Genomic DNA, 26,985 nt, shown 5'->3' on the forward strand with positions numbered 1-26,985 from the left:
GGCAGTCTCTAGTCTGGACTGAGAAGCTACTGGTGATTTTTAAGCGAGAAAGTGACATAATCAGTTTTATTTCTTAGTAAGATAATTCTGGTAGCAGTGGAAATAGGCCTGATATAAGGAGACTGAAGACAGGGAGACTCTGAAAGATGAAAATGTGGTTTAATGTATAAGCAGCCCAATAAACTGCTGCTGCATACTTCACGCCCTTCCCCCACTCCCATTCAAAGAAGCTCTGCAGGCTGACATGGGACCACACAGATGGAGTACAGATAGGAAGGCAAGACAGAGGCAGAGGCTGAGGAGGGTAAGCAAAATTATGAACCCTGGAGCTACACAGTTCATGGTTTTTGTCATTTTTAAAGGATCAAGTCAGACATCTTTGAAAAATTCTGTGTAAGCTGGAAGCTCTTGTATTGAATTTCAATGTGATTTTTCTCCTGATCCTTTGATGGAGATTAAAAATTTCCATACGAATACAAAGAATGAAACAACACTTACTCTTAGCTCTTTTTCTCCCTCTTTAATGCACCAAACCAGTGTGGGTAGCAAATGTTCCTTGGCCCCCTCTGGTGGAAAACAAGTCAGTTCCCTTTGAAGAAATGACAAAGCATGGACAGCTGGGGGATTTCAGAGCCATGATATTTACATTATGGGCCAAACAGAACCGTCATGGCAAGAAGCAAGTAAACAAGCCTTGGCACACAGCCCCTTAGGGCAGAGCCCTTTATGGAGATCAGACAGTGATTTAAAGAGAGGACATGAAGCAGTCCTGCCAGGTCCCACCTGCCTCTGCTGGCGCTCAGCATCAGGTCAATCCCCATAATGCAGTTAGCTCAGCAGCATTGCAGAGGACAAAATTACTCTTCCGTGCTTCCTACTCAAAGTAGAGGCAGCTCAATGCTATGCCAAGAACTGGGATAGGCCACTGTGAACCTTTGTGAACATCCTGTCCTTGGGGCTGAAGATAAGCGTCTGGATCTACTGCCCTGGGCACGGGCAACCTCACATTTCCCATTCCCTCTTATACACAGCCTTCCTAGAAGGATGCCTCATCTCATGAATTATAAGCTTCCAAGAAATAAGAAATCACAAAGGAGAACAACAGATTCTGACTAGCTATAAGCAAACAACTCTACCAAATTAAGACAAAAAATAGTTGCTACCAGTAGGACAAAAGATTACTATCCTTAACAGATAGATAGAAGGGTTCAAAAATACTTTTAAAGAGATAAAAATTAAAACAAGATGCAATTTCTCCCTGAATCAAATCAGCAGATTTAAAATAATTCTCATTACTGATAAGGGTGCTTTGAGACAGTTACTTTCATACAAGGGGAGTCAGAGTATAAACTGGTAAAATATTTTCTGAAAAGTGGCAATACATAGAAAAAGTATTGAAGATAATGAGGGAGTGTGGAGCAAGCTGAGGGCAAAGTACAGGCTAACAGCACCCAGGTTGGATATATGTGATACTCCTTGGACACTCCTGGCTACCCAAGAACAAAGGAAAGGGGTTTAAGTGCTTACCATGGCGATATGGGAAACTACGGCACATGAAAAATTAAATTCCCTTACTCCCTATAGCCCACTGACAAGTCCTTGAAACCGGCAGAGTGACCTCCCTCTAGGAGCTCAGCTGCCTCAATGATGACACTTTGCTAGGGGCAAAAGAGAATCTTGGCTTAGCGTTATCCTGACCCCCCAGGAACCTTTGAGTCTACCTTAACATATAAAAATTCCTTTGCAAACTTCCTTTATCTCAGCTGCCCCAAGATATATGCTGGCAATCATACTCCAAACTTATGGCCCCGTGATATACATCTGAAGGGTCTCATGGCTGAGGTTCTACCAAACGGTAATAAATGGCATTTTCCTAACAACACCTAATTTCTCAAGGTCCTGGAAACCCTGCTTCCAAAATACCTTAGAGACTCACTCTATCCCTAACCCCCTCCCAACCTGAGGGTATATACTCAGTTACCTATCACGACCCCAGTGTAGCATTTCCTGCCACGGGTCCTGTCCTTTCATAAAATCACCTTTTTGCACCAAAGACGTCTTCAAGAATTCTTTCTTGGCTATTGGCTCCAGACCAATCCACCATCACCCCCAAAACTTCATTCATATTATTTCACCCTGTAGTTCTATTTCTATAAATCTATCCAAGGAAAACACATTATGCTCAATAAATATTTGCTGAATAAATGAATAATAATCTAATATCATATAGGCAAAACTGATTGTAAGAATGTTTTAATGAAAGGGAAATGCTCATGAATAATACTGAATAAAGAAAAAACAAGATATTTTTACAGCATGATTTCAAGTATGTATATGTATATATAAAAATAAACAAAATAATGGAAAGAAATACACTAAAATGTTGTCAGTTATTACACAGTAGTAGAATTATGGGTAATATTTTCTTTTTATATTTTTTGAATTTTCCAAATTCCACAGTCATAGGCCATTCCTTATGTCTTCTTCCCTTACTTTCTGTGCTATCACTCTCTTGATCTGTTCCTATTTCTCTCGGTTTCTCCTAAAATATTTGGTGTTTCTCGGTATTTTTCTTTTTGCCCTCTGATTGTTCTCACGCTATTCGTCTCCTTGAGGCAGATTATCGCTTACTGGCTTCTTTGCTGCTCATTCCCAAATGTGAACCCATAGCCAAGACCTCCCTCCTTTACTTTAGTCCCGCATTTCCAGCTGTCTGATGGACCATGCCATTTAGATGACCCACAGATAACTTAAACTCAATGTCTAAAACTGCACCCATTATCATCCCAAACCTCCCTCACCAACACTGCTTATCTTGCTCGGTGACATGAAGCTTCATTTAGCCACCCAAGCTAGAGATCTAGTTACCAGACTTTTCCTTCTTCCTTCTTCACATAACCATTCACCAAACATTGCTGATTTTTATGCCCTAAATCTCTTTCAATAACTGTCAACTCCTCTCCATCTCTACTGCCACCACCTAGCCTAAGCCACTGTTATTCACTTGGATTCCTTCAATGCTTTTAATTGGTCTTACTCCCTCCGGTCTTACCTTTTGAACTCTGTCCTTCATATTGTAGACAGAATACTCTCTCTAAAATATAATCTGATCATGTCTCTTCTTCCTTCTATCCACCCCTGGATATTGTGGTTTTTACTAAAGTACAGATCTGATCTTATCTCCTTAGGGTGTGTTCACTTTGTGAAAATTTATTGAGCCTTAAGATCGCTCTCAAATCTCTCTTCTGGAAGCCTTTCATAACACTTGTAGGCTTCTATACTCTCACAGCAAAGACAATTATATAACGTTTTTTAATCCATATCATTAAAATTTTTTTTTAAGTTTTTTTTTGAGAGAAAGAGTGCGTGCAAGTGGGGAGCAAGGGGGCAGAGAGAGAGAATCCCAAGCAGGCTCCGCACTGTCAGCACAGTGCCCAATGTGGGGCTTAAACTCACGTACCGTGAAATCATGACCTGAGCTGAGATCAAGAGTCAGATGCTTAACCAACTGAGCCACCCAGGCGCCCCAAATCCCTATCACTTTGGAGTGTTATGCTAAGAAATTAATATATATCATCTCAAATTCTTACAGCAATTCTCATGGTAGGTACTATTGTCCTTATTTTTATAAGTGAGATAATCAGGGCTTAGAAAGACTAAGATCTTTTTTAAAGTTAATACAGCTTTTATAGTTGGCAGAACCGAAACTTACTCCATATCTATCCCAAAGCCCATGACTCTTTCCACTATACTATATTAACTAGTACTGTTTCCTGAAACCATAGTACTTTCCACAGGATTTATAATTTTTTGCTTATTGTCTTTACAAATAGTAAGTGCTAAATAAATATTTATTTGAATAAATATTTCTGAATGAATGTGTAAACAACTGAGTGTCAACCCCCTAGGCTAGAGAGCTGGGAATAATTTCTTCTTCTAATTTTTGGATATAGAAAGTAGAGCTTTCCTGATTTGGAATTGTAATAAACTCTAAATATGTTTCTCTATTACTAATATTACTACCAGTAAAAATCCAACATTTGAGGGGCACCTGAGTGGCTCAGTTGGTTAAGTGTCCAACTTTGGCTCAGGTCATGATCTCACAGTTCATGGGCTCCACATTGGGCTCTGTGCTGACAGCTTGGAGCCTGGAGCCTGCTTTGGATTCAGTGTCTCCCTCTCTCTCCCCCTCCCCTACTCACACTCTCTCAAAAATGAATAAATGTTAAAAAAAAATTAAAAAATCCAACATTTGAAAAAATACATAATTATTAGTTCTGATGAAGTCTGATATCTTTAGCATTTTTGCCTTGATTTCTGACTGGGTCCTCCTTGTGGCTACAAGCTTCCAGGGAAGGCCTAAAAATGATGTCCATGGCAAAGGGAAATATTTAGCTACTTTTGCATTTTGTTTTTGTAAGCAAATCAAAAGAGACTTAAAATCCTCTAAGCGTCCTCCACCTCAAGTCAGTCCTTCAAAATATTAATTAGGAAAGAGGTAGAAGAGGAAACGTACTTTTATAGGGCCAGGAACTCAAGTTTGCAGAGCAGAATTTTTTTTTTTTTATACTTTTATTTATTTTTGAGAGAGAGAGAGCAAGCGAGGGAGGGGCTCTCTGATGCAGGGCTCGAACACCTGAACTGTGAGACCATGAACTGAGCTAAGTCAGATGCTTAACTGACGGAGCCACTGAGGCACCCTTGCAGGGCAGAATATTAAGGGCTTGGGTTTTCTTGCCTCTTTTCTCATCTCTTGCAGAGGAGCTATAATTGGGAAGGTAAGGTGATTGCGAAGTTAACCCATGCTTTCTTCTCAGGCTTCTTTTTCTTTTTTTCTTTTTGCCTTCAAAGTAAATAGATATATATGGAATAGTAAACAGGACATTATTTTGGATTAAAAGGTACTGATTTTAGTTAAAGCTAGGCACTTGGTATACATACAGTATTCTGTGATACACTTTTCCTCTTTTTTTTTTTTTTTTTTAATGTTGATTTATTTTTTGAGAAAGAGAGAGAGAGAGCGAGTGCTCAGAGGAGGGGCAGAGAGAGAGGAAGAGAATCCCAAGCAGGCTCCAAGTTGTCAGAGCAGAGGCCGACGTGGGGTTCAAACACACAAACTGAGATCATGACCTGAGCCACCCAGGTGCCACTACCCTTTTCCTTTTTAACAAAAATACTGAAAACTTCTATGAGAGTAAATTTTCAATGTTGGTGCTATGGCTTGAGAAAGAAAAACATGTTCACATCCTACAGGCTGGAAAGACTGTTTAGGCTTATGTCAATCCAATAAACACTCAAAGAATATATTTGGGTATTTATTAAATGTTTGAGTTCAAAAAACATGGTAAGGAGCACCTGGGTGGCTCAGTCGGTTAAGCATCTGACTCTTGATTTTTGCTCAGGCCATGATCTGAAAATAAACAGATATTTAAAAAATAAAAGTAATTATGGTAAGTCTAACTCACTGTTTCAGAATTTAAAAACAACTTTTTGGGGGCACCTGGGTGGCTCAGTAGGTTAAGCCTCTGACTCCTGATTTCAGCTCAGGTCATAATCTCACGGTCATGAGATTGAGCTCTGTGTTGAGGGCTCCACTCAGCGTGAAGCCTGCTTGGGATTCTCTCTCTCCCTCTCTCTCTGCCCCTCCCCTGCTCTCTCTCTTTCAAAAACAAAAGAAAACAAAAAAACATTAAAAAAATTCCAGACTTGAAGGTATATTACAAAGCTATAGTCATCAAGACAGTATGGTACTGGCACAAAAAGAGACACATAGATCAATGGAACAGAACAGAAAACCCAGAAATGGACCCACAACTGTATGGTCAACTAATCTTTGACAAAACAGGGAAAAATACCCAATGGGAAAGGATAGTCCTTTCAATAAATGGTCTTGGGAAAACTGGACAGCAACATGCGGATGAAACCTGACCACTTTCTTATATTATGCACCAAAATAAACTCAAAATGGATGAAAGACCTAAATGTGAGACAGGAAAACATCAAAATCTTTGAGTAGAACACAGGCAGCAACCTCTTTGACTTAGCCATAGTGAATTCTTACTAAACACATAGGTAGAGGCAAGGGAAACTAAAACAAAAATAACTATTGGGACTTTATCAAGATAAAAAGCTTCTGCACAGTGAAGGAAACAATCAACAAAACTAAAAGGCAGCCTACAGAATGGGAGAAGAAATTTGTAAATGACATAGCTGATAAAGGGTTAGTATCTAAAATCTATAAAGAACTTATTAAACTCAACACCCCAAACACAAGTAATCCAGTTAAGAAATAGGCAGAAGACATGAATACATTTTTCCGAAGAAGACATCCAGAGGGCTAACAGACTCATGAAAAGATGCTCAACATCACTCATCATCAGGGAAATACAAATCAAAATCACGATGAGATACCACCTCACACCTGTCAGAATGGCTAAAATTAACAACACAGGAAATAGCAGCTGTTGGTGAGGGTGTGGAGAAATGGGGGCCCTCTTGCACTGTTGGTGAGAATGCAAACTGATTGTAGCCACTGTGGAAAACAGTGTGGAGGTTCCTTAAAAAGTTAAAAACAGAACTACCCTATGACCCAGCAACTGCACTATTTGATATTTACCCAAAGGATACAAAAATACAGATTCAAAGGGATACCTGCACCCTGATGTTTATAGCAGCATTATCAACAGTAGCCAAACTATGGAAAGAGCCCAGGTGTCCACGGATTGATGAATGGATAAAGAAGATGTGGTATATATACACAATGGAATGTTACTCAGCCATCAAAAAGAATTAAATCTTGCCATTTGCAATGATATGGATGGAGCCAGAGTGTATTATGCTAAGTGAAATAAGTCAGAGAAAGATAAATACCATGTGATTTCATTCATAGGTGGAATTTAAGAAACAAAAACATAGGGGAAGGCAAAAAGAGAGACAGAGAGGGAAGCAAACCGTAAGAGACTCTTAACAATAGAGAACAGAGTTGACAGAAGGAGGTGAGTAGGGGAGGGGCTAAATGGGTGATCGGTATTAAAGAGGGCACTTGTTGTGATTAGCACTGGGTGTTGTATGTAAGTGATGAATCACTGGGTTCTATTCCTGAGTTCAGTATTACACTGTATGGTAACTGACTGGAATTTAAATAAAAATTGAGAAGAAAAAAATAGATAGTATAAGGACCATGTAATAGCATAAAAAAGGTAAATAAAATGTAGAATGTAAACTATAAAAAATTTTTTTTGAGTTCTTACTGTGCACCAACTATTGCTCTCAGCTCTTTACAAGTATTTTTCACAAGAATCATAAATGTCAAGTATTATTATTCCCAATTTTTAGATGAGAAAAGTAAGGTTCAGAAAGGTAAACACGTATCAAGATCACACAGCTCAGTTACTAAACTTCTCTTGTCAAAGAGAGTGCAGGTTTTCTTTTCTCCCCAGTTTACCTTATAGCTTTTCTACTTGGTGCTATAGAAATCCTCATCTCTGCTTCCACTACTGAAAAATCACATTACTTCTGCTGATGATGTGAGATGTGAGCTATCATCACATCTCTTTTCATCCCATTTACCAAGCATATACTGAAAGTGTTAGCAATCCCGGTAGGTATCTAATCTCAAAAGAATTTGGATTGAAGACATTAACATGTAAACAGCTAAAAAAAACACAACTGAACAAAAAACACAGGGCAGAATATGTTGACTTTCATAGGTGAAAGACAGAAGATTGCCAAAGTGTCTTTCTGAAAGTTGTGTCTACCTGGTTTACTTCTACCCTCCCATCCCTAAAGGAGTCATCATTTCATAACCAGATAATTATAAAGGCCTCTTAATTACCTTGAAGGAGCCTCTTTCCCATCCAGCATGGTCTATGTTCCCTTGCCAGGTTGTACTGTTGCTCCTTCCAAAAGGGACTATTCTGTTTGAAGATTTGTAACTCCCTGCTAAACTTTTTTTTTTTTAATTTAATTTTTAAAAATTTACATCCAAATGAGTTAGCATATAGTGCAACAATGATTTCAAGAGTAGATTCTTTTTTTTTTTAATTTAAAAACAAATTTTTTTTTTTCAATGTTTATTTATTTTTGGGACAGAGAGAGACAGAGCATGAACGGGGGAGGGGCAGAGAGAGAGGGAGACACAGAATCGGAAACAGGCTCCAGGCTCTGAGCCATCATCCCAGAGCCCGATGCGGGGCTCGAACTCGCGGACCGCGAGATGGTGACCTGGCTGAAGTCGGACGCTTAACCGACTGCGCCACCCAGGCGCCCCTAGGAGTAGATTCTTTAGTGCCCCTTACCCATTTAGCCCATCCCCCTTCTTACAACCCCTCAGTTTCTTCTCCATATTTATGAGTCTCTTCTGCTTTGTCCCCCTCCCTGTTTTTATATTATTTTTGTTTCCCTTCCCTTATGTTCAACTGTTTTATCTCTTAAAGTCCTCATATGAGTGAAGTCATACGATTTTCGTCTTTCTCTGACTAATTTCACTTAGCATAATGCCCTCCAGTTCCATCCACGTAATTGCAAATGGCAAGATTTCATTCTTTTTGATTGCCGAGTAATACTCCATTGTATATATATATACACATACCACTTTTCTTTATCCATTCATCCATCGATGGACATTTGGGCTCTTTCCATACTTTGGCTATTGTTGATAGTGCTGCTATAAACATGGGGGTGCATGTGTCCCCTCGAAACAGCATACCTGTATCCCGTGGATAAATGCCTAGTAGTGCTATTGCTAGGTCGTAGGGTAGTTCTATTTTTAGTTTTTTGAGGAACCTCCATACTGTTTTCCGGAGTGGCTGCACCAGCTTGCATTCCCAACTCCCTGCTAAGCTTTCAAAGCCTTGTACATGCTGCTTCCACCAACCTATTCAACCCCATCTCCCACACCTTTGAGATAAGGCCTCCACTATTCCAGCCAGGAATAAAGAATCTCTCTTGAGTACCATTCTAATTTGTCCTGTGTGCCTTTATACTTTTCCTAATATATTGAAATATATCACTTTTCAGGATAATGCTTTTAAAATCTTTTTTTTTTTCAACGTTTATTTTTGGGACAGAGAGAGACAGAGCATGAACGGGGGAGGGGCAGAGAGAGAGGGAGACACAGAATCGGAAACAGGCTCCAGGCTCCGAGCCATCAGCCCAGAGCCCGACGCGGGGCTCGAACTCCCGGACTGCGAGATCGTGACCTGGTTGAAGTCGGACGCTTAACCGACTGCGCCACCCAGGCGCCCCAAGGATAATGCTTTTAATCCCAACGAATCTGACAGGTGAAGGGTAGATGATGGGGATAAAGAGATAAGGGTGTTTTAACAGATCTTGAGATGGGGTGGCAGTTTGAGCTGAGACTGTATCATGCTCTATTGGAATGGGCTCTGGGAAAGTCCCATTTGGCAGAGCTTCTGGCCAGGAGCCACAGAATCACCAAATTAAGGCTTGTCCTCAGGGCACATACCACTGGAGTACACTTGCCAGGTGTGGGAACAGCTAACTGGTGGCCAGATGAATTACAAAGGAGCTACTGCAGCTAGGGTGAAGCTAACTTTGGTGCAAAACTGTCTGCATATCCAGACATCAAAAGCTAAAATCCCATTTGGGGGGCGCCTGGGTGGCGCAGTCGGTTAGGCGTCCGACTTCAGCCAGGTCACGATCTCGCGGTCTGGGAGTTCGAGCCCCGCGTCGGGCTCTGGGCTGATGGCTCGGAGCCTGGAGCCTGTTTCCGATTCTGTGTCTCCCTCTCTCTCTGCCCCTCCCCCGTTCATGCTCTGTCTCTCTCTGTCCCCAAAATAAATAAAAACGTTGAAAAAAAAAATTAAAAAATAAAATAAAATAAAATCCCATTTGGTAGTATTAAGGAGCACTGTTTGTTGTTGTTGTTATTGTTTTAAGGTGTGATAATGGTATTGAGGTATTTGTTTAAAAGATAAAGACTTTATATTTTACATATACACGTTCAGATATTTATAGATAATAACAATTCAAATAATTACAGATGAAATTACAAAATCACAATGACCTGCTTTAAAATAATCTGGCATGCCAGTGGAGAGATGGGTGGTGACATATATAAAACAACATTGGCCATGAATTGATAATTGTTGAAGCTGTGTGATGGACACATGGGATTTCATTACATTATTGTCTCTACTTCTGCATTCCTGTGAAGTTTTCCATAGTAAATATTTAAAAAAGAAATCATAATTTCTACTACTAGTGCATCCTCTTTCAACATATCAAGGCCAGGGCCTACTTCAAGACAGGGCCTCATTTTCACTTGAGAATAAAAAACAAGCCCTTAGGGGCGCCTGGGTGGCTCAGTCAGTTAAGTTTCTGACTTTGGCTCAAGTCATGATCTCACCGTTTGTGGGTTCGAGCCACACATCAGGCTCTGTGTTGACAGCTGAGCCTGGAACCTGCTTAGAATTCTGTGTTTCCCTCTCTCTCTCTGCCCCTCCCCTGCTTGTGTTCTGTCTCTCAAAAACAAATAAAGGTTAAAAAATTAAAGAAACAAAAAACCAAAAAAACAACCAAGCCCTTAAAGGCCAAGAGTTAACTTCATTTTTGGAATATATATAGCCCGGACTGGTGACTGGAAAACAGGTCCTGAATCAATAATCAATGACTAATTTTGGCAGCATGTCCCTTGCTATTTAATATTTTTATTTTTATTTATTTTTAAAGTTTTATTTATTTTGAGAGCGAGAGAAAGAGAGAGCGCATGTGAGCGTGAGCATGTGCAGGGGAGGGACAGAGAGAGGGAGAGAGAGAATCCCAACTAGGGTCCACACTGTCATTGCGGAGTCCGATGTGGGACTCAAACCCATGAACTGTGAGATCATGATCTAAGCCGAAACCAAGGGCCAGACACTTAACTGACTGAGCCACTCAGGTGCCCCAAGTCTCTTTGCTATTTAAAAAACAAAGCTCTGCAATCTACTGTGGAGCTTAGGCTGTAAATTTCCTGAGGGCAGGGCCTATGTCTGCTTATTTACCATTGGTCCCACAGTTGATCTAACACAATGCCTGCCTCATAACAGGTGCTTAATAAATATTTGTTGATTGAATGATCAAACACAATAATAAGTTAGAGGGGAGCAAGGCAACAGTGTCCTAAGGTGGGGAAATAGAGAAACGACAATCCCTGACAAAGTTTTCTAGGAATCCAAATGATTTCTTTTACCATTGGTTCTAAATGGGTATTCCTGTAGAGGTTTACCAGGTGTTGTGGGGGTAAGGGTTAGGAAGCAAGAAATATACTGGGCACGGAGGAACAATTCCCCTTCCCCTTAATATTCCTGTATATATCCAAGTCTATCAGCCAAAAGCATGCTAGTGTTTAAACTCAGGTTCTCAGACTTTCTTCCTCAGCTGGTCTGAGGGAACTTGGTGCTGTGGTACTAGCCCACTTGCTTTCCAGTCCACCAGTGCTATTCAAGGCAGAAACTTATCCCGCAGCCATCAAGGGAGACTAGCTGCTCCTCTCCTCCTCTTAAATCTTTTCCTACCTGTTCCTCTGAGGACTCTAAGTGCATTTACTATAAAAAATCTTTGAGACCAACCTCAGAGGAGTTTTTTTCCCTGGAAACCTAAGTCCTGTGATCTGCCAGATATAGTCTGTGGAGAGTATTTAAGGACCATAGTTCTATACTCAAAGGAAAATCAGAAAAAGTACCAAATTTGGTTTTTCTGCATTCATAAACATTCACCCAGTGAGATGGACTTTTCCAAAATTGGAGGGAAACTTGTTTTTTTCTCCACTCTTCTTGGCTAAGTCTCTGAAACTTTGCTAAGAGGGCCCATCTGTAGGATAATTGCCTAGGGGAAGGATACCTGCTTGGAGACAAATAGCACTAGAGCTAGGGAGCTCAATCTTGCAGAAGGAAGAAGAACCCGGAACTATGCAGAAAGAGGCACCATATGTTATGATTAGTTTTACAAAAATATTCTGTTGGCTTATTGTAACACTGGCCCCCCAAATACAAGCAGGGACTCTGTGATACAGACAAAAATAACAGTATGCTAATAACACAATTTTATTTTTAAAACAAAGGCGAGAATCAACTATTATTTATATAAGCAAGTTATCTAACATTATCAGGGTTTAAAACTGTTAACTAAGAATCAAGGTAGTTTACACACTGTGAGTTTGACTCTACCTCCCTCTTCCTTACTTATTTTCCATTAGGAAGTCCACAACGTATTTTTTCAAGCAGTAGAGATGGGCATCCACAAGGCCTGTGTGGAAATGTATTCTAGGGTGCCTGCAAAAACAATAAGAGAGAAAGGGTTCACAATCAAGTAACGTGGTTCTATCCTATTATTAGGTAGTAGGCATTAAAAAGTTTATAAGTGTGGGGCACCTGGGTGGCTCAGTCTGTTGAGCATCCGACTTCAGCTCAGGTCATGATCTCACGGTCCGTGAGTTCGAGCCCTGCGTTGGGCTCTATGCTGACAGCTCAGAGCCTGGAGCCTGCTTCGGATTCTGTGTCTCCCTCTCTCTCTGACCCTCCCCCGTTCATGCTCTGTCTCTCTCTGTCTCAAAAATAAATAAACATTAAAAAAAAATTTAAAGGGGCGCCTGGGTAGCTCAGTCGGTTAAGCGTCCGACTTTGGCTTAGGTCATGATCTCACAGTTTGTGGGTTCAAGCCCCGCGTCAGGCTCTGTGCTGACAGCTCGGAGCCTGGAGCCTGCTTCGGATTCTGTGTCTCCCTCCCTCTCTGCCCCACCCCTGCTCACACTCTATCTCTCTCTGTCTCTCAAAAATAAGTAAATATAAAAAAAAAAATTTAAAAAGTTTATAAGGGTCAGAGCCATGCTGCTCACACCCTACTCTGGCCAACATGGTGAATACTAGCTCTACTCCTACCATAGAAAAGGTCTTCTCTTTATAGAAACTCTATCTCACACTTTATGAGGCCTTTAGGTGAACTATCAACTCACTGACAAGTCACCTTCTTCTATCACAAATTCCAACTCACAATTCTTATGATTAACATTTTCTTGCTTTTACTCCAAGTGCCCCACTTTCTGCAGGCCATATTTCAGCCATGCTTTCTTCATGATCTGGTATGTATTATTCCATTTCCACAGAAAATGAAGTAAAATTCTGTGAATACTCTCTAACTCCCTACTCTTATGTATTCATCAGGACTTTCCCCAGATATACTTCCTCCAGGAAACCTTTACTGACAACTCAAGTTCCTGCTCCCACAGCACTTAGTGCCCATCTCTATCAGTTAAGTTATCATCCAGTAAGGTAACAGCTTCCTTACTTGGCTCTCTCTCCCAACAGACTGGAAGTTCCCTGAGGGCAGAGATTTATCTTTTTTTTTTTCCAGAGATTTATCTTTATACCCTTACCATTTAGCATTGTACCTCACACAGTGTATTTAATAAACAGCTGTTGAATAAACAAATGAATAAATTAGGTCAGATTAAGGTATTTGTTTAGTTGCTGTCTATTTTAGTTTGACATTTTGGTTTGAGCCTTAAGAAATGCCATGCTTATAATGTCCAAGGTCATTTTATTTAATAACAACAGACAGCTGAAAGACAGGAGGGAAGAAGCAGGGTAGAAAAATTGAGATTCCAATCACAGATACCTGATTATTACCTTTCTTCTACATTGTGTTACTGTGCTTTGACTGGTTTATACTTAAAAAAAATTTTTTTTTTTTTTTTTTTTTTACATTTATTTATTTTTGAGAGAGAGAGACGGGGCACAAGTGGGGAGGGGCAGAGAGAGAAGGAGACAGAATCCGAAGCAGGCTCCAGGCTCTGAGCTGTCAGCACAGAGCCTGATGCAGGGCTCGAACTCACACTGTGAGATCGTGACCTGAGCCGAAGTTGGACACTCAACTGACTGAGTCACCTAGGTGCCCCAGCTGGCTTATACTTTTAAGGAAAGTTATTCTCACGGGATCTAGATACTCTAGAAGCAATTTATCAAATAAGTTAAGGTGCACCACCCCGGGCTTCCACTCTGTTGGGAGACTGGGAGAAGCAGTAACAAAATGCTTCTAAAGAGCAACAGAAGTTGTCAGACTTAGGACCCCATACTCATAACCTGCCTCCCCATCCCCACAAGCCAATTAATGTATACAATGAGGTTGAAGAAAGTAGAAGGTACTTTCCAATTTGAGATTCTTGAGTTCTAAGAAATTCCTGAGGAAATAGAATTTTACAAATGTGAATGTGGTTACCTTGTGGTACCAGGGTTTCATTTGAAGTCCACACCCTGATGGGGCGCCTGGGTGGCTCAGTCGGTTAAGCGTCCGACTTCGGCTCAGGTCACGATCTCGCGGTCTGCGAGTTCGAGCCCCGCGTCGAGCTCTGGGCTGATGGCTCAGAGCCTGGAGCCTGCTTCCGATTCTGTGTTTCCCTCTCTCTCTGCCCCTCCCCCGTTCATGCTGTGTCTCTCTCTGTCTCAAAAATAAATAAACGTTAAAAAAAATAAATAAATAAAAGAAAAAATGAAGTCCACACCCTGATAATTCTTTCCCTTGATCTAACCAATCTGGAAAGTTGCACTCTCCTGTTTAGTCCCTTGGTTTACAAATTCCTTGAATCATTTAATACACTCTATATTATTTAATCCTCATAATCACCTTATGAGGTAGATATATTACTCTCATTTTTATTTTATTTTATTTTATTTTATTATTTTATTTTTTTTTCAAAGGGAAGCCACTGGAGGCTTTTTTTTTGTTTTTTTTTTTTAACGTTTATTTATTTTTGAGACAGAGAGAGACAGAACATGAACGGGGGAGGGTCAGAGAGAGGGAGACACAGAATCGGAAGCAGGCTCCAGGCTCTGAGCCATCAGCCCAGAGCCCGACGCAGGGCTCGAACTCACGGACCGCAAGATCATGACCTGAGCCGAAGTCGGCCGCTTAACCGACTGAGCCACCCAGGCGCCCCTTACTCTCATTTTTATAGCTGAGGTCAACTTGTATTATACAGACAGGAAAGGAATAACTTAAAAGTTCGAATAAATAAAAGTCTGAACAACCATCATCTAAACTTATCAATCCCTATCATATATGGTAGTATTTCATATAGCATTTTATAGTTTATAAATGTTTGTCAGCTTTTTACTCTCATCCCTTTAAAGTAGGTAAAACAAACAAAATTCTTCCATTTTTTAGAAAAAAAATTCCAAAAATTTAGCTGGTATACTTAAGGCTAGAGATTTACTTACAAATTTGGACTATAATGAAGAACAGAAATGGGTGATTCAGAGATTTTTCTTTTAGATTGAATTTGTAATGAATGTAAATCTTGGAGACTAATGACATTTAAATTGTCAAAAAGGTCGTTTCCTTACTTCATTTTATTATTTTTGATAATAGCAGAAATAAGGATTGATATTTTATTTTTTAAATTTTTTAATATTTTTTTATTTTTAAGAGAGAGACAGAGCATGAGTGGGGGAGGGGCAGAGAGAGGAGACACAGAATCCAAAGCAGGCTCCAGGCTCCGAGCCGTCAGTACAGAGCCCGACGCGGGGCTTGAACTCACGAACTGTGAGCTCGTGACCTGAGCCGAAGTCAGACGCTCAACTGACTGAGCCACCCAGGCGCCCCAAAGATTGATATTTTAAAACAAAACAAATAAAGCTAAAAACCTCAAAGAGGCACCAGCAAAATCTGGGTAATCGACTGAATGCTCCAGGTCAGGAAGATCCTTTGGATTTGTATAACATAAAGTAAGAAAACAATAAATGGAAATAAATAAGACATTTAGAAACAGTTGTAATTTTAGGTCTTAAAAGTTTTTTATTTTATTTTTTAAGATGTTTTTGATTTATTTTTGAGAAAGGGGGTGGGGACAGAGAGAGCGAGTGGGGAGGGGCAGAGAGGGAAGGGAACACAGAATCTGAAGTAGGCTCCAGGCTTTGAGGTGTCAGCACAGAGCCCAACGCAGGGCTCGAACCCACAAGCTGTGAGATGGTGACCTGAGCCAAAGTCAGATGCTTAACCAACTAAGCCACTCAGGCGCCCCTAAAAAAAAATTTTAGAGTAAGTTGGAAACTGTTTCCTCCTCTTTTAGTTTCTGGAAGACTTTGTGAAGGATTGGTATTATTTCTTCAACTTTTTAAAAATTAAAGTATAGTTGACAATGTTATATTAAAGAAACTTTTCTAGGTTACAGAGGTAGATAATAAAAGAACTGCGATTAAAACTTAGGTATGTGTGACTCTAAAAGTTTTGTACTATCTCATAAGTCTCATCTGTCTACCAACTTCTTTCTTTTCTAGATATATAATCCTAGGAATTCTATATAGATGAAGTCCTGCTCCAAATAGTTTCACATTTAAATTTGGGGCAAAGAGGCAGAATGCTTTGTTAGGATCAAAAATCCCTGTTTTTGTACTTGCTGAATATCCTACTTAGAAGTTTATTAGCTACTAGTACCATTCAAAAATAAATGTGTTAAGGAATGAGGTTCTCAGCATTGACCTAAGACAAGCCTCTTTATCATCCTGCTTCCAAGTTTTCTCATACATTCTGGGAGAACAGGAAAGCATATATTAAGAAATGCTTCCAAAGAAGCAGCTGCCTCCTCTGGGAAGATAGTATGTATGTATGTATGTATGTATGTATGTATTTATTTATTTAATTTTTTAAAATTATTTTTTAATGTTTATTTATTTTTGAGAGAGAGCAAAACGGAGTGCAAATGGGGGAGAGGCAGAGAGAGGGAGACACAGAGTCCGAAGCAGGCTCCAGGCTCTGAGCTGTCAGCACAGGGCCCAATGTGGGACTCAAACTCACAAACCGCGAGATCATGACCTGAGCTGAAGTCAGATACCTAACCAACTGAGCCACCCAGGTACCCCTGGTAAGATCACTTTTAAATGTCTAGGAGTTGAAGATACAAGCTTTGTACCTGTGTTTCAATGTTTATTTACCCAAAATTTCTCCTAATATTAACAACTTGGAAGTACTGTGTGTCAGGGACAAAGCTTTAAGATCTCTAAGGAAACTATTAAGGAAAACTACCACGCAAACACTGGTCATTATTATGCAGGTTAAGATTTTTCTGAGCTTTACTTTCATTGAAAGAAAACTGAACATAGAACTATGTGTGTCACCAACACTGTACAGAACATCTGGAGAACTAAAAAGCTAGGAAATAAAAAAGCTGTTCAGAAAGGCACTCCAGAAAGAAGGAAATACTCCATGAAGGATGAAATAAATACTTAAAACAAGTAATTACTGTCATTAAAATCATACCAATTTGCTCCCTAGCAGAATAAACTTAAGATTTTAAATATCCAAAGCTCCTAATGACTCTAAAAAAAGGCCCGAGTCTCTTTAGTTGATAAAAGGATCTGTAATTTCCCTCTAAAAGATCTCAAGGGATTTCAAACACTCATTTCCTTTAAATCTACAGAATGAGGGCAAAGGTCCTTAGGCTCAGGGTAATGTCAAAAGTTCTTGGGGCCTGTTCCCTTCTTCCTCATCCATAGAACCATTATGTGTACAGGAGGAAAGAAGCTGTTTTTTTATCTTGCTCACTGCCTAAGTTTTAGCAAAGGCCAACTGGGCATTCTATTTCCTGACATACTCTTCTATAGAAGAGTAGAAAAAGGCTGATAGACAGGTAAAGGCGCAGTTTATAGTTGGTGCGTGTTAAAAAATTGAAATGTATCTTGACATTCCATGTGGATACACTATTAGACTTCCGGAATTGCTGTGAATGGGACCTGAAGGACTTCCAGCCTACTGGAAAAACAGGTGTCTACTATGAGACACTCCAGACTGACCCAGTGAAGAAAGAAAGCTTCCACTAATCTAAACTGAGTATGTCCTAACAGTTTACATGGCTGCACAGAATGGCTTTTTTCCGACTCCAAAGTTTGCGAACAGGAGAAGAGCAAGGAATGGGAATAGAATGAAGAAGACTCAGTTAAACAAAAATTCAAAATACAAGAGAAACTTATTTCTAACATATGCTTCTCTTTGCATAAATATGAATGTTAACAGGTAAAGGAAATGTCAAGGATGGCTCCTGAATTCAGATGCCAGGGGAACTAAAGCTTGAAACAATAACTCATAAGAACCAGAAGCAACACTTCCAATGAGGATAAAAGTCTCCTATGATAACTTAGCCATCTCTAAGTGTTCAATGCAACATTGTGAAAACCTCCCACTCTATTTAAAGACCTTCAAACAATCACCTTCTACTTTATTTGGTAATCTTAAATATATTCCAATAAAGAAGTGTCTTTTCTCCGGCTAGAAGAGTCTGAACGAATTCCTTATTGTTTAATCATTACGTATTTTTGTTTTGTTTTGTTTTTTGGTTTTAAAGTAAAAAATATGTTTACTGGAATGTTTTAGTTGTAGCTGACATTACAACGTTTAGCTTTATTTTTATTAAATAAATTTTTAAAGTTATTTATTTTTAGAGAGAGGGAAAGCATGAACAGGGGAGGGGCAGAGAGAGATGGGGGGGGAAGGGGGAGGTGAGAGACAGAATCCCAAGCAGGCTCTGCCCTGTCAGTGCAGAGCCTGATGTGGGGCTCAATCTCAGGAAACATGAGATCATGACCTGAGCTGAAACCAAAAGTTGGATGCTTAACCAATGGAGCCACCCAGGTGCCCCAACAACATTTAGCTTTTGTTACACCCATAAACATGTGGAAATTACAAATGCAATGGCAAAGCAATTGTAATGTGAGAAGAATCTTGAATATATTGATGGAATGGCAATACATGTTTTTTAGCCTGATGATCTGGTACTCTACAGGGGCTTCTGGACCACCAGCCTGATCCTCATGTCAATGTGATAATGTAAGTCCTTATAATAACAGGATGAAATATTAATATCATGGTTTAATTACATATACAATCAACTGGCAAGTATCCAGTTTCAAACTAGATCCTTGAAACATGGCAAAATAGAGGCTGGTTATTTTTGCCTTAACCATAATTACTGAAAACTTCCCTTCTGTTAGAAGGGAAGAAGATAACTGGACATTCTCAGTGATCCAATTTGAAGTGATACTTGCCTCTTATTTTCTTGAAAAAGAAGTTTTGAAAGTTATATACATAGGTTTCATTTAAATTATGCAGCAATCTTTTATTATTGCTATTCAGATTTTGTTTAATAAAAATCTCTGTCACCAAATCAAGTATGATATTTCACGACTATAAGAATGATAATTAGGGGCATGTAGATGGCTCAGTCAGTTAAGCATCCGACTTCGGCTCAAGTCATGATCTCACGGTTCATGGGTTTGAGCTCCACATCGGGCTCTATGCTGACAGCTCAGAGCCTGGAGCCTGCTTCAGACTATCTCCCTCTCTCTTTGCCCCACCCCTGCTTGCACTCTGTCTCTCTCAAAAATAAATAAACATTAAAAAAATGATACTCATTAGCAAAAGGATAACAGCAACCAATGCCATGATGGCTTTTATTCTGCATCCACGCCATCACATTTGCCTTTGAAACTGTGTGGATATGCTGCTAAAAACAACTGCATTATCTGATAAGTTTTCTATATCACACAGAGGATGGAGAGAGGGATTAAATGATATAACAGGATTCTTTAATCTTTGTACTATTTTCTTGCATGACATCAATAACTTCAGCCACCTGATTCTGAATATACTTAATTGTATCACTTCTAGGTCTAAATCTTGGTTCAGATGGTCCCTTTAGAAAAAAGTACTCTTCTTCATCTGAATCCTCTTCCAAAAGATTTCTCCCTTCACTCTTCACGGAGCCAGTGACATCATCATCATTTAGGTGGCACTTGAACTTGGGAGGCATACTTTTTATTTTTATTTTACATTTATTTATTTTTGAGAGACAGAGTGAGACAGTACATGAGTGGGGGAGGGGCAGAGAGAGAAGGAGACACAGAATCTGAAGCAGGCTCCAGGCTCTGAGCAAGCTGTCAGTACAGAGCCTGGTGCAGGGCTCGAACTCTGCATTATGAATTATGAGACCACAACCTGAGCCGAAGTCAGACACTCAACCAACTGAGCCACCCAGGCGCCCCAAGAGGCATACTTTTTGCCCAAGAAGTACTTTTCTGTTTCCCAGAATAAGTATTCACCACCTGAGCTCCTGGGGGTAGGCAGCACTGGGAGGGTGGGGGAAGGAGTGGGAAGTGCAGGAAGAAAGCGGGGCAGGGGGAGACAGTGGGCACAGACCTGGGGGCTGCTCCACCACAGCTGCACACATAATCATTAGAGTTTAAAAGAAACTAGAGACCAAGGTTGCTTAGAAGTAACTATCTATAATTCTATCTATAATTCTAATGAGACATATTTTGGGGCAAGAATTCAGTTGCATAGCTACCTGGTAGCTATTTAATAGGAAGGCACGCACTTGCCACACCACCCCAAATGCCAGATCTTGGTGGCACTGTAAGTGGCAGGAATGACAGACTGATGATCATCAGGTGTGCACATGGAGTTCCAAACCAAAGGTCTGCCTGTGCAGCAGAGTGGGCTACGGCACTCTTGGTGCTCAGGCTCCATCCAAGAAAAGCAGTTGTACTGAAGTGAAAGCCCTGGACTCAAGTGCATCAGAGACTTCCAGGGTTGGAAGAGTTCTTTTGTTTTGTTTTAAACTTTTAATGTTTATTTATATTTGAGAGAGAGAGATTGAGAGAGAGAGAGAGAGAGAGAGAGAGAGAGAGAGAGACAGAGAAGGGGCAAAGAAGGAGACACGGAATCCGAAGCAGGTTCCAGGCTCTGCGTCGTCAGCACAGAGCCCGACACGGGGCTTGAGATCATGACCTGAGTCAAAGTCAGACACTTAACCAACTGAGCCACCCAGGGACCCAGAGAGTTCTAAGTGCTGCTCCTCATTGTACTGACAGAAAAACAAAATAAATTATTTTAGTCCATGTTAAAAGTAATCAATTCGCTCTTCCAGGCAACAGTCTCTAGCTTACATTCATTGAATACCTACTATGTGCCAAACATTTGGGACACAGCAGTGAAGAAAATGGACGTGAAAGTTGCATGAAGTGTACAGTTTGATGGAAATGAATTATTATAAGTGTGCAATAACTGAATGGCAAGCAAAGAATGCTATGGAAGCATATAGTGAGGGACCTTGCCCAGGTTGGAAGGTGATGGAAACTTCCCTTTAAGCTTAGACTTGAAAGAAGAGCAGGAGTTAACCAGGAGAAAGGGGTGGAAAAACAGGCACTCTGGCAGAGAAAACAGTAGGTGTCAAGACCTTGAGGCAGACTGGTGAGTGTGAGGAACTAACATTGCCCAGCACTGATAAAGCACAGAAACCAAGGTGGGGAGAGGCACAAGATGAAGCTACAATAACACGGGGCACCTGAGTGGCTCAGTTGGTTAAGTGTCCAACTTCGGCTCAGGTCATGATCTTGCAGTTCGTGAGTTCGAGCCCTGCGTCGGGCTCTGTGCCCATCACCACGTGGCAGCTAGAGGCCATCGCGCGTATCCCTGAGGTCCTTAGCAAGATGAAGCTGCAGCCCTTTGTCACAGAGGCCAGCGTGGAGAAGGCTCTGTGGCTCTCCCAGGTGTTCATGCTGGATGCTGCCTTCTCCAGCACTCTGTCAGGGGTGGAGGGCTTTACCAGCCAGGAGGACCAGGAGATGCTGAGTCGCAATGAGAAGCTTCTCAAGTGCTGCTTCACCATCGGCTCCCGGGAGTCAGAGCACAGCATCATCATCCAGGACTTCACCAAGCAGAAATACACGGAGCACGCCATCCACAAGGCCCTGCAGCTCATGTTCTGACGGGCGAAATCCAGCATCGTATGCAGGGCAAGGCCCTCTATCACCTCAAATGAGCCTTCGCGGCCTCGCGGACTTGCCTATACCTCTCGCACTGCCTGCACCATAACCATCGCTGTCCTCTGCCTCCCTATTGTCATCCTAAACTTCCCGTATGCTCTCCCCATCATAGAGGAGGCGTCCCCACCTGCGCTGGAAGAAGGAGCATCCCTTCCTCGCTGCCTCTGGGCGCCTGCCTCTAGTGCAGGTCCAGGAAATGTACTTTTGGAGTTTGTTGAAATAATAAAGCCACGGTGTGTTTGGATGTCAAAAAAAAAAAAAATAAAAAAAATAAAACAAGCCAGGTAGAGAAGGGTAACTGGCTGAAGGAGTACTAGGAATGGTGACCACAAAAGGAGACAGGCATGAAAAAGAATGCAGAAGTCAGTGAACTATAAGCAACTCTCCATCGTTTATAGGGTAGAGTGTTGAGTATGGCTTGTAGTGAGGGGAATGGTGAGATTAGGCTGAAAGGAATACGTATGGTTAGATGACTGAGGGCCATTAGGAATTTGTGCCTTATCTTACAAGCAATGTGTTCTTTTCTTCTTCTTCTTCTTCTTCTTTTTTTTTTTTTTTTTTACTTTTTATTTGAGAGAGAGAGTGTGAGCCAGGGAGAGGGGCAGAGAGAGAGAGAACCTTAAGCAGAATCCATGTTCAGCATGGACTGTGAGATCATGACCTGAGCCCAAATCAAGAGCTGGACACTCAACCAACTGAGCCACATAGGCGCCCCACAAGCAATGTATTTATAGGTGTAGGGGAAAGTAGTAGAAAGCAAAGTTGAAAATTTGGGAGAGTGCTGGAAAAACTCATAGAGTAAGGTTCCAAGGGAAACAGGAAAATGGGGCAAAAGGTATAAGTGAAGGGATCAGTCTTAAACAGGAGGAAGGAAACTTCTTCCTCTAAGGCTAGAGAAAAGGAACTGAAGGTGGGTCTGAGTAAAGATAAATTATGGGTATGGGTAGTATGCTGGGCAAATCAGTATCTGTTAGCCCGATTTTCTCGCTTAGCCTTAGCTAAGAGCTAAGAAGGAATAGGCCAAGTAATTTTCTAAGGGAGGTGGTGATGGTTGAGAATTACTGCTGAGAGAAGTGGAAAGGTGGTCCAGGAGAAGTGTAAGGCTGCAGAGTGGTTCTAAGGGTTCAGCTACAATCGGAACCATGAACTTATAGTGGTGCCAATTTACAACACTGCATAATATTTTTCCTGAAAACTTTAATAAAAAGGATGTAGGAGCAGACAAAATAGATATTAGAGGGTTTATGAGGGCAGAAAAAGGAAAAGGATAATGAGTGAGGATATGGAGGGAAATGCCTGAAGTAACAGACCACAGGGTCTAGACTGAAGAAAGAAATCAAGAGAAAGAAGAAAAAGAGAAAGAGGGAGGGAGGGAGGGAATTGAGTGACTAAAATGAAGGAAAAAGGCTTCTAGGTAAAGACAGCAGATTAAAAACAGGTATTAAGCCCTATTCCTTTTGAAAGCTCATTAAAGTGATAGGGAAGGGTTTTTGTTGTTATCCTCATCGTTTTTCTAAAGGGTATAAACTCCAAGGACAAAGATTAGGAGAAGGGAGGACAGTAAAAAAAATTTTGGAAGCTGGAAAGCAGGATGGTGGAAGCAGATTTAGCACATTTAAGAAAGCTGAATCCTAGACCAGGCATAAGGAAAGCTAAGGAGCAACCTATTTGGACTGCAGAAGCCCAGAAATGATCAGGAATTGGTAGCACAGCTTTTACCCACATCGAAAGGAGACTGGAAGATTTTTCTCTGAAGTCTATAGCCAGTACAAAAGAAAAGGCTTAAGAATACCAACATGAGAGTTTCTTTACAAATAACCTATCTACATCACTTTATAGAAGCGAGAAAAGTACAGAGGAGTAAGAAAAAAAAGTCTCAGTGCCTAGGCTGGGCAAGATACCTTGGGAAAGTTTGTTGATTCTGATGTCCACAAGTCCCTCTCAACCCTTCCCACAAAATACTGCAAATTAGAGAAATACTTTAGGAAGTATAGTTGGTTAGTAGTACTGGGGATACTAATTTAGATAAACAGTACTTCAAGACTTTGCATATCTTTGGGAAAACAATCAAGGGCATAAACCTATTTCTCATCATCTGGAGTCCCAGAAACACAGTTTTGGCCAAGCATGATCTTTGAGGTTTTGATTTAAGTCCTTGTCTTATCAGATATAAATGTCTAAACTTAAACAAGAGGAATGTGCAAACATTTTATCCCATTTTAAAAGAAATCCTTTAGAAGTTTGTTTTAATATTATCATTACACTTACAGTGAAAAACCTTCACTAGTACTCAAAAGAAAACAACATAACATTGGAGAAAAGCTACATGATTTTCTTATTAAATATTTGGCACAAACACCTTTTACGTATGAATTATTAAAAACACATGTCGTTTAGAAGTAAAACAGGAATTTTAGGGGGAGGGGCGCGGTGGTGGTGTCTTTAAAGGACAACTAAGCCAGTTTCATTCAGGGAAACTGAGGTTTAGAGAAATAAAGTGATTTGCTCAAGGTCATATAGCTGGTTTGTCTCAAAACTAAATTCCAAAATCTCTGGACTTTAATTTCCAGTACATGCTCTTTCTACCAGCAACATTCTTTCCCACCACATGTAATGCCTCTGTATCACTAATGCATCAGTTTGACACGTAGGAAAGGTGTTGTGCTTTCTTCAAATCGACTGAGGTTGTAGAATCTGGGCCCACTGGAGCGAAGTTAGTACTGTCTGGTGACGGAACAGCTTGCTGGGGAGACTGCCTCTGTACCTGCCTATAGGGATAGCAGGGCTCCTACTCCAGCAAATGTCTTATACTATTTCCCTTTCATTTACCAAACATGCCTGAGGTCCTCAAAACAGAACACTCTCTTTGCAATCAAGGAAACACTTCATCTTTTCTCAGAAAGGGGGAAAACAAAGGAGATGTACATTCTATCATCATCTCTTTCTCCTACAAGCAGTATGAAAAGTTAGAAAACTTTAAAACAAGAGGTTTCCGGCTCTCCTATATAAACAAAGTCCTTTTCCAAGATAACTTTGGTGTTTGTCCAATAGGACCTAGCCCCAATCTTTGGAAATTCAGTTAAAAAAAAAAAAAGATAGGAAGTATCATATTCTCATATTCAAAAGTGCTTGAAAATCTGAATTTAATTAGTTTTTACCCACCATCTCACTGAGGCCAGGAGGAGCACAATACCCCTGAGAGTCATAGGAATGGGGGCAAGAACATTTTTACTGCTCATTTATCCAGCCAGCTGCCCTATTACAACTATAAACCAAAGATCCTTAATCATTGGAGTGTAATTACAAGTTAGAAGAATGGAGGGGAAAAAAATCTGCCAACAACCAAAAATATAATCTAGTTCTAAGAAACTGGTGTTAATGGTGTTAATGACACCAGTGCTGACCCAAGGTCCCAAACTCAGCAGCTGTGAGGGAAAAATACATCACCATCTGCTTTCATTTTCACCTTACCTCTGGCTATTTCCTTCTTCTTTGCTCCCACCATGCCCAAACCTTGCTCTCTTTGGCAGAGACCACTAGGACGAGGCATTTACTAACAGTCCCCCATATGGAGCCATCAGCTAGTTCCCAGGGAGGTTAAAGAGAAAGCAGGAGACAGTCTCCACCCTCTAGTTGCAATTAAGAAACGTAGGACTAGCTGCTAAGAATTTAATGTCTAAGCTTGCCAACTCTAATATACAGGAAAGCATAAATATCAGTACTTGATGGATGCATAAATGAGCTAGGTCCTTTGTTTTACATAATAGATAATCACAATTGATCTTTCTGCATTCCAAAGGAAACAATCCCTTTATTCTTTGGAGTCTTGTGAATTTAGCAGTGCAACACTGCTTAACTTTCTAGGTCTTTTACCTTAAATCTCTCCTGCATACTGCTGTCATGTTATCTTTCCAGAATCCTGAATTTGAATCATTTCCCTTCTCAAAAAATCTTTAATAATTCCCCAGTATTCAAGGCCCTCTGTTATTGTACCAACTTAACTTTCCAGCCTTATCTCCTAATATTCTCCAACAGGGACCCTCAATTTGGGCCAAACTGTCCCTAAACAAATCTTGCATGCCCTGTCTCCAAGTATTTGTTCACAGCCTTCTTTGTACGCAGGATCCAGCTTCTTATGTCCTTTTCCATACCTGATCTGTATCCATCCTTCAAGGCCAAATTATTCTCTTACACTGTCCTGACCGCCTCAGTCCTTAGAGACTGCTACCTTCTCTAAATTCTTAGAACACTGTTGGCCATAATTGTTCAGTATCTGATACTGTTTGCTACTGTTTGTTAGCCTTTTATATGCATAGTCTTATCTTCCACTGAGGCAAATAAATTCTTTCAGATGGTCTCCTGCCTCAGGGATACCCTTAAATACCAAAATAGTGATTTGACCAGAGAAGGAAACTTCATAAACATTTGTCAGTTGAACAATGTGTTCCTGAAAAATAGAAAGGATGAGTAAATGGAGAAGGTCCAGCTCTGTCCCTAATTAGATAAATGACATGGAACAAATCCTTCTTCCTCTGGCTTTTAGCATCATTATCTGAAATACAGGTGACTGGACTAAATGACATTCTAGCTGCTACAGTCTATGATAGGATCTTACAAATAAGTTCATATTTTCAGAGCATTAAAAGATATTACTTAATTGTATCTTATGGTGAACTTTTCTAAGATACAAGGAACCCCCCCGTTTCCTAAAATTTCATTTTGATACATGGACTCAAAAAAATTCATTAACAAAACCCTTCTTTTTTATATAAAGAATTCCAAATTCAGTCAGCTATATCCTAAGAAACAAGCTGTGTTACAAGGTACCATCATAGCTACTCTGTAGAGGAAAAAAAGAGTTCCAGCGGGGCTGGCAAACTACAGCCTGCCAGTTGGATGGCCCTGATGTTTGTTTTTGTAGATAAAGTTTTATTGGAACACTGCCATGCTTATTTGTTATATCTTAGGATGCTTTGTGCTAAAACAGCAGAGTTGAATAAACGCAACACCATATGGTCTGCAAAGTCTAAAATATTTACTATTTGCCCTTTACAGAAAAAGTCTGCCAATCCTTGTTTTATACCTCAACATTCATCAGAAAATACCAAAGCCCTTGATTACAGAAACTTAAATCACAGTTGGTCACTGGGTGATTTCCCATTCATTCAATTAATAA

The 26,985-nt window shown here is 40.4% G+C and overlaps 1 protein-coding gene and 1 pseudogene across 3 annotated transcripts in view; both read right to left on the reverse strand.

Annotated features, from left to right (window-relative positions):
* EIF2B3 (eukaryotic translation initiation factor 2B subunit gamma) overlaps window positions 1-26,985 on the reverse strand; it is a 125,549-nt gene that overhangs the window by 31,038 nt on the left and 67,526 nt on the right. For 2 of the 3 annotated variants that reach the window (XM_011284653.4, XM_011284655.4), the window contains exon 6: window positions 12,183-12,272. The exons of the other annotated variant lie outside the window; for it this stretch is intronic. In XM_011284653.4, coding sequence (XP_011282955.2) covers window positions 12,183-12,272 — 90 coding nt within the window. The remainder of the gene's footprint in view (window positions 1-12,182; window positions 12,273-26,985) is intronic. 3 annotated transcript variants of the gene reach the window in all.
* LOC102901526 lies at window positions 18,531-19,915 on the reverse strand (annotated as a pseudogene).

Source organism: Felis catus, chromosome C1, assembly GCF_018350175.1.
Source record: "Felis catus isolate Fca126 chromosome C1, F.catus_Fca126_mat1.0, whole genome shotgun sequence".
Lineage (NCBI taxonomy): Eukaryota > Metazoa > Chordata > Mammalia > Carnivora > Felidae > Felis > Felis catus.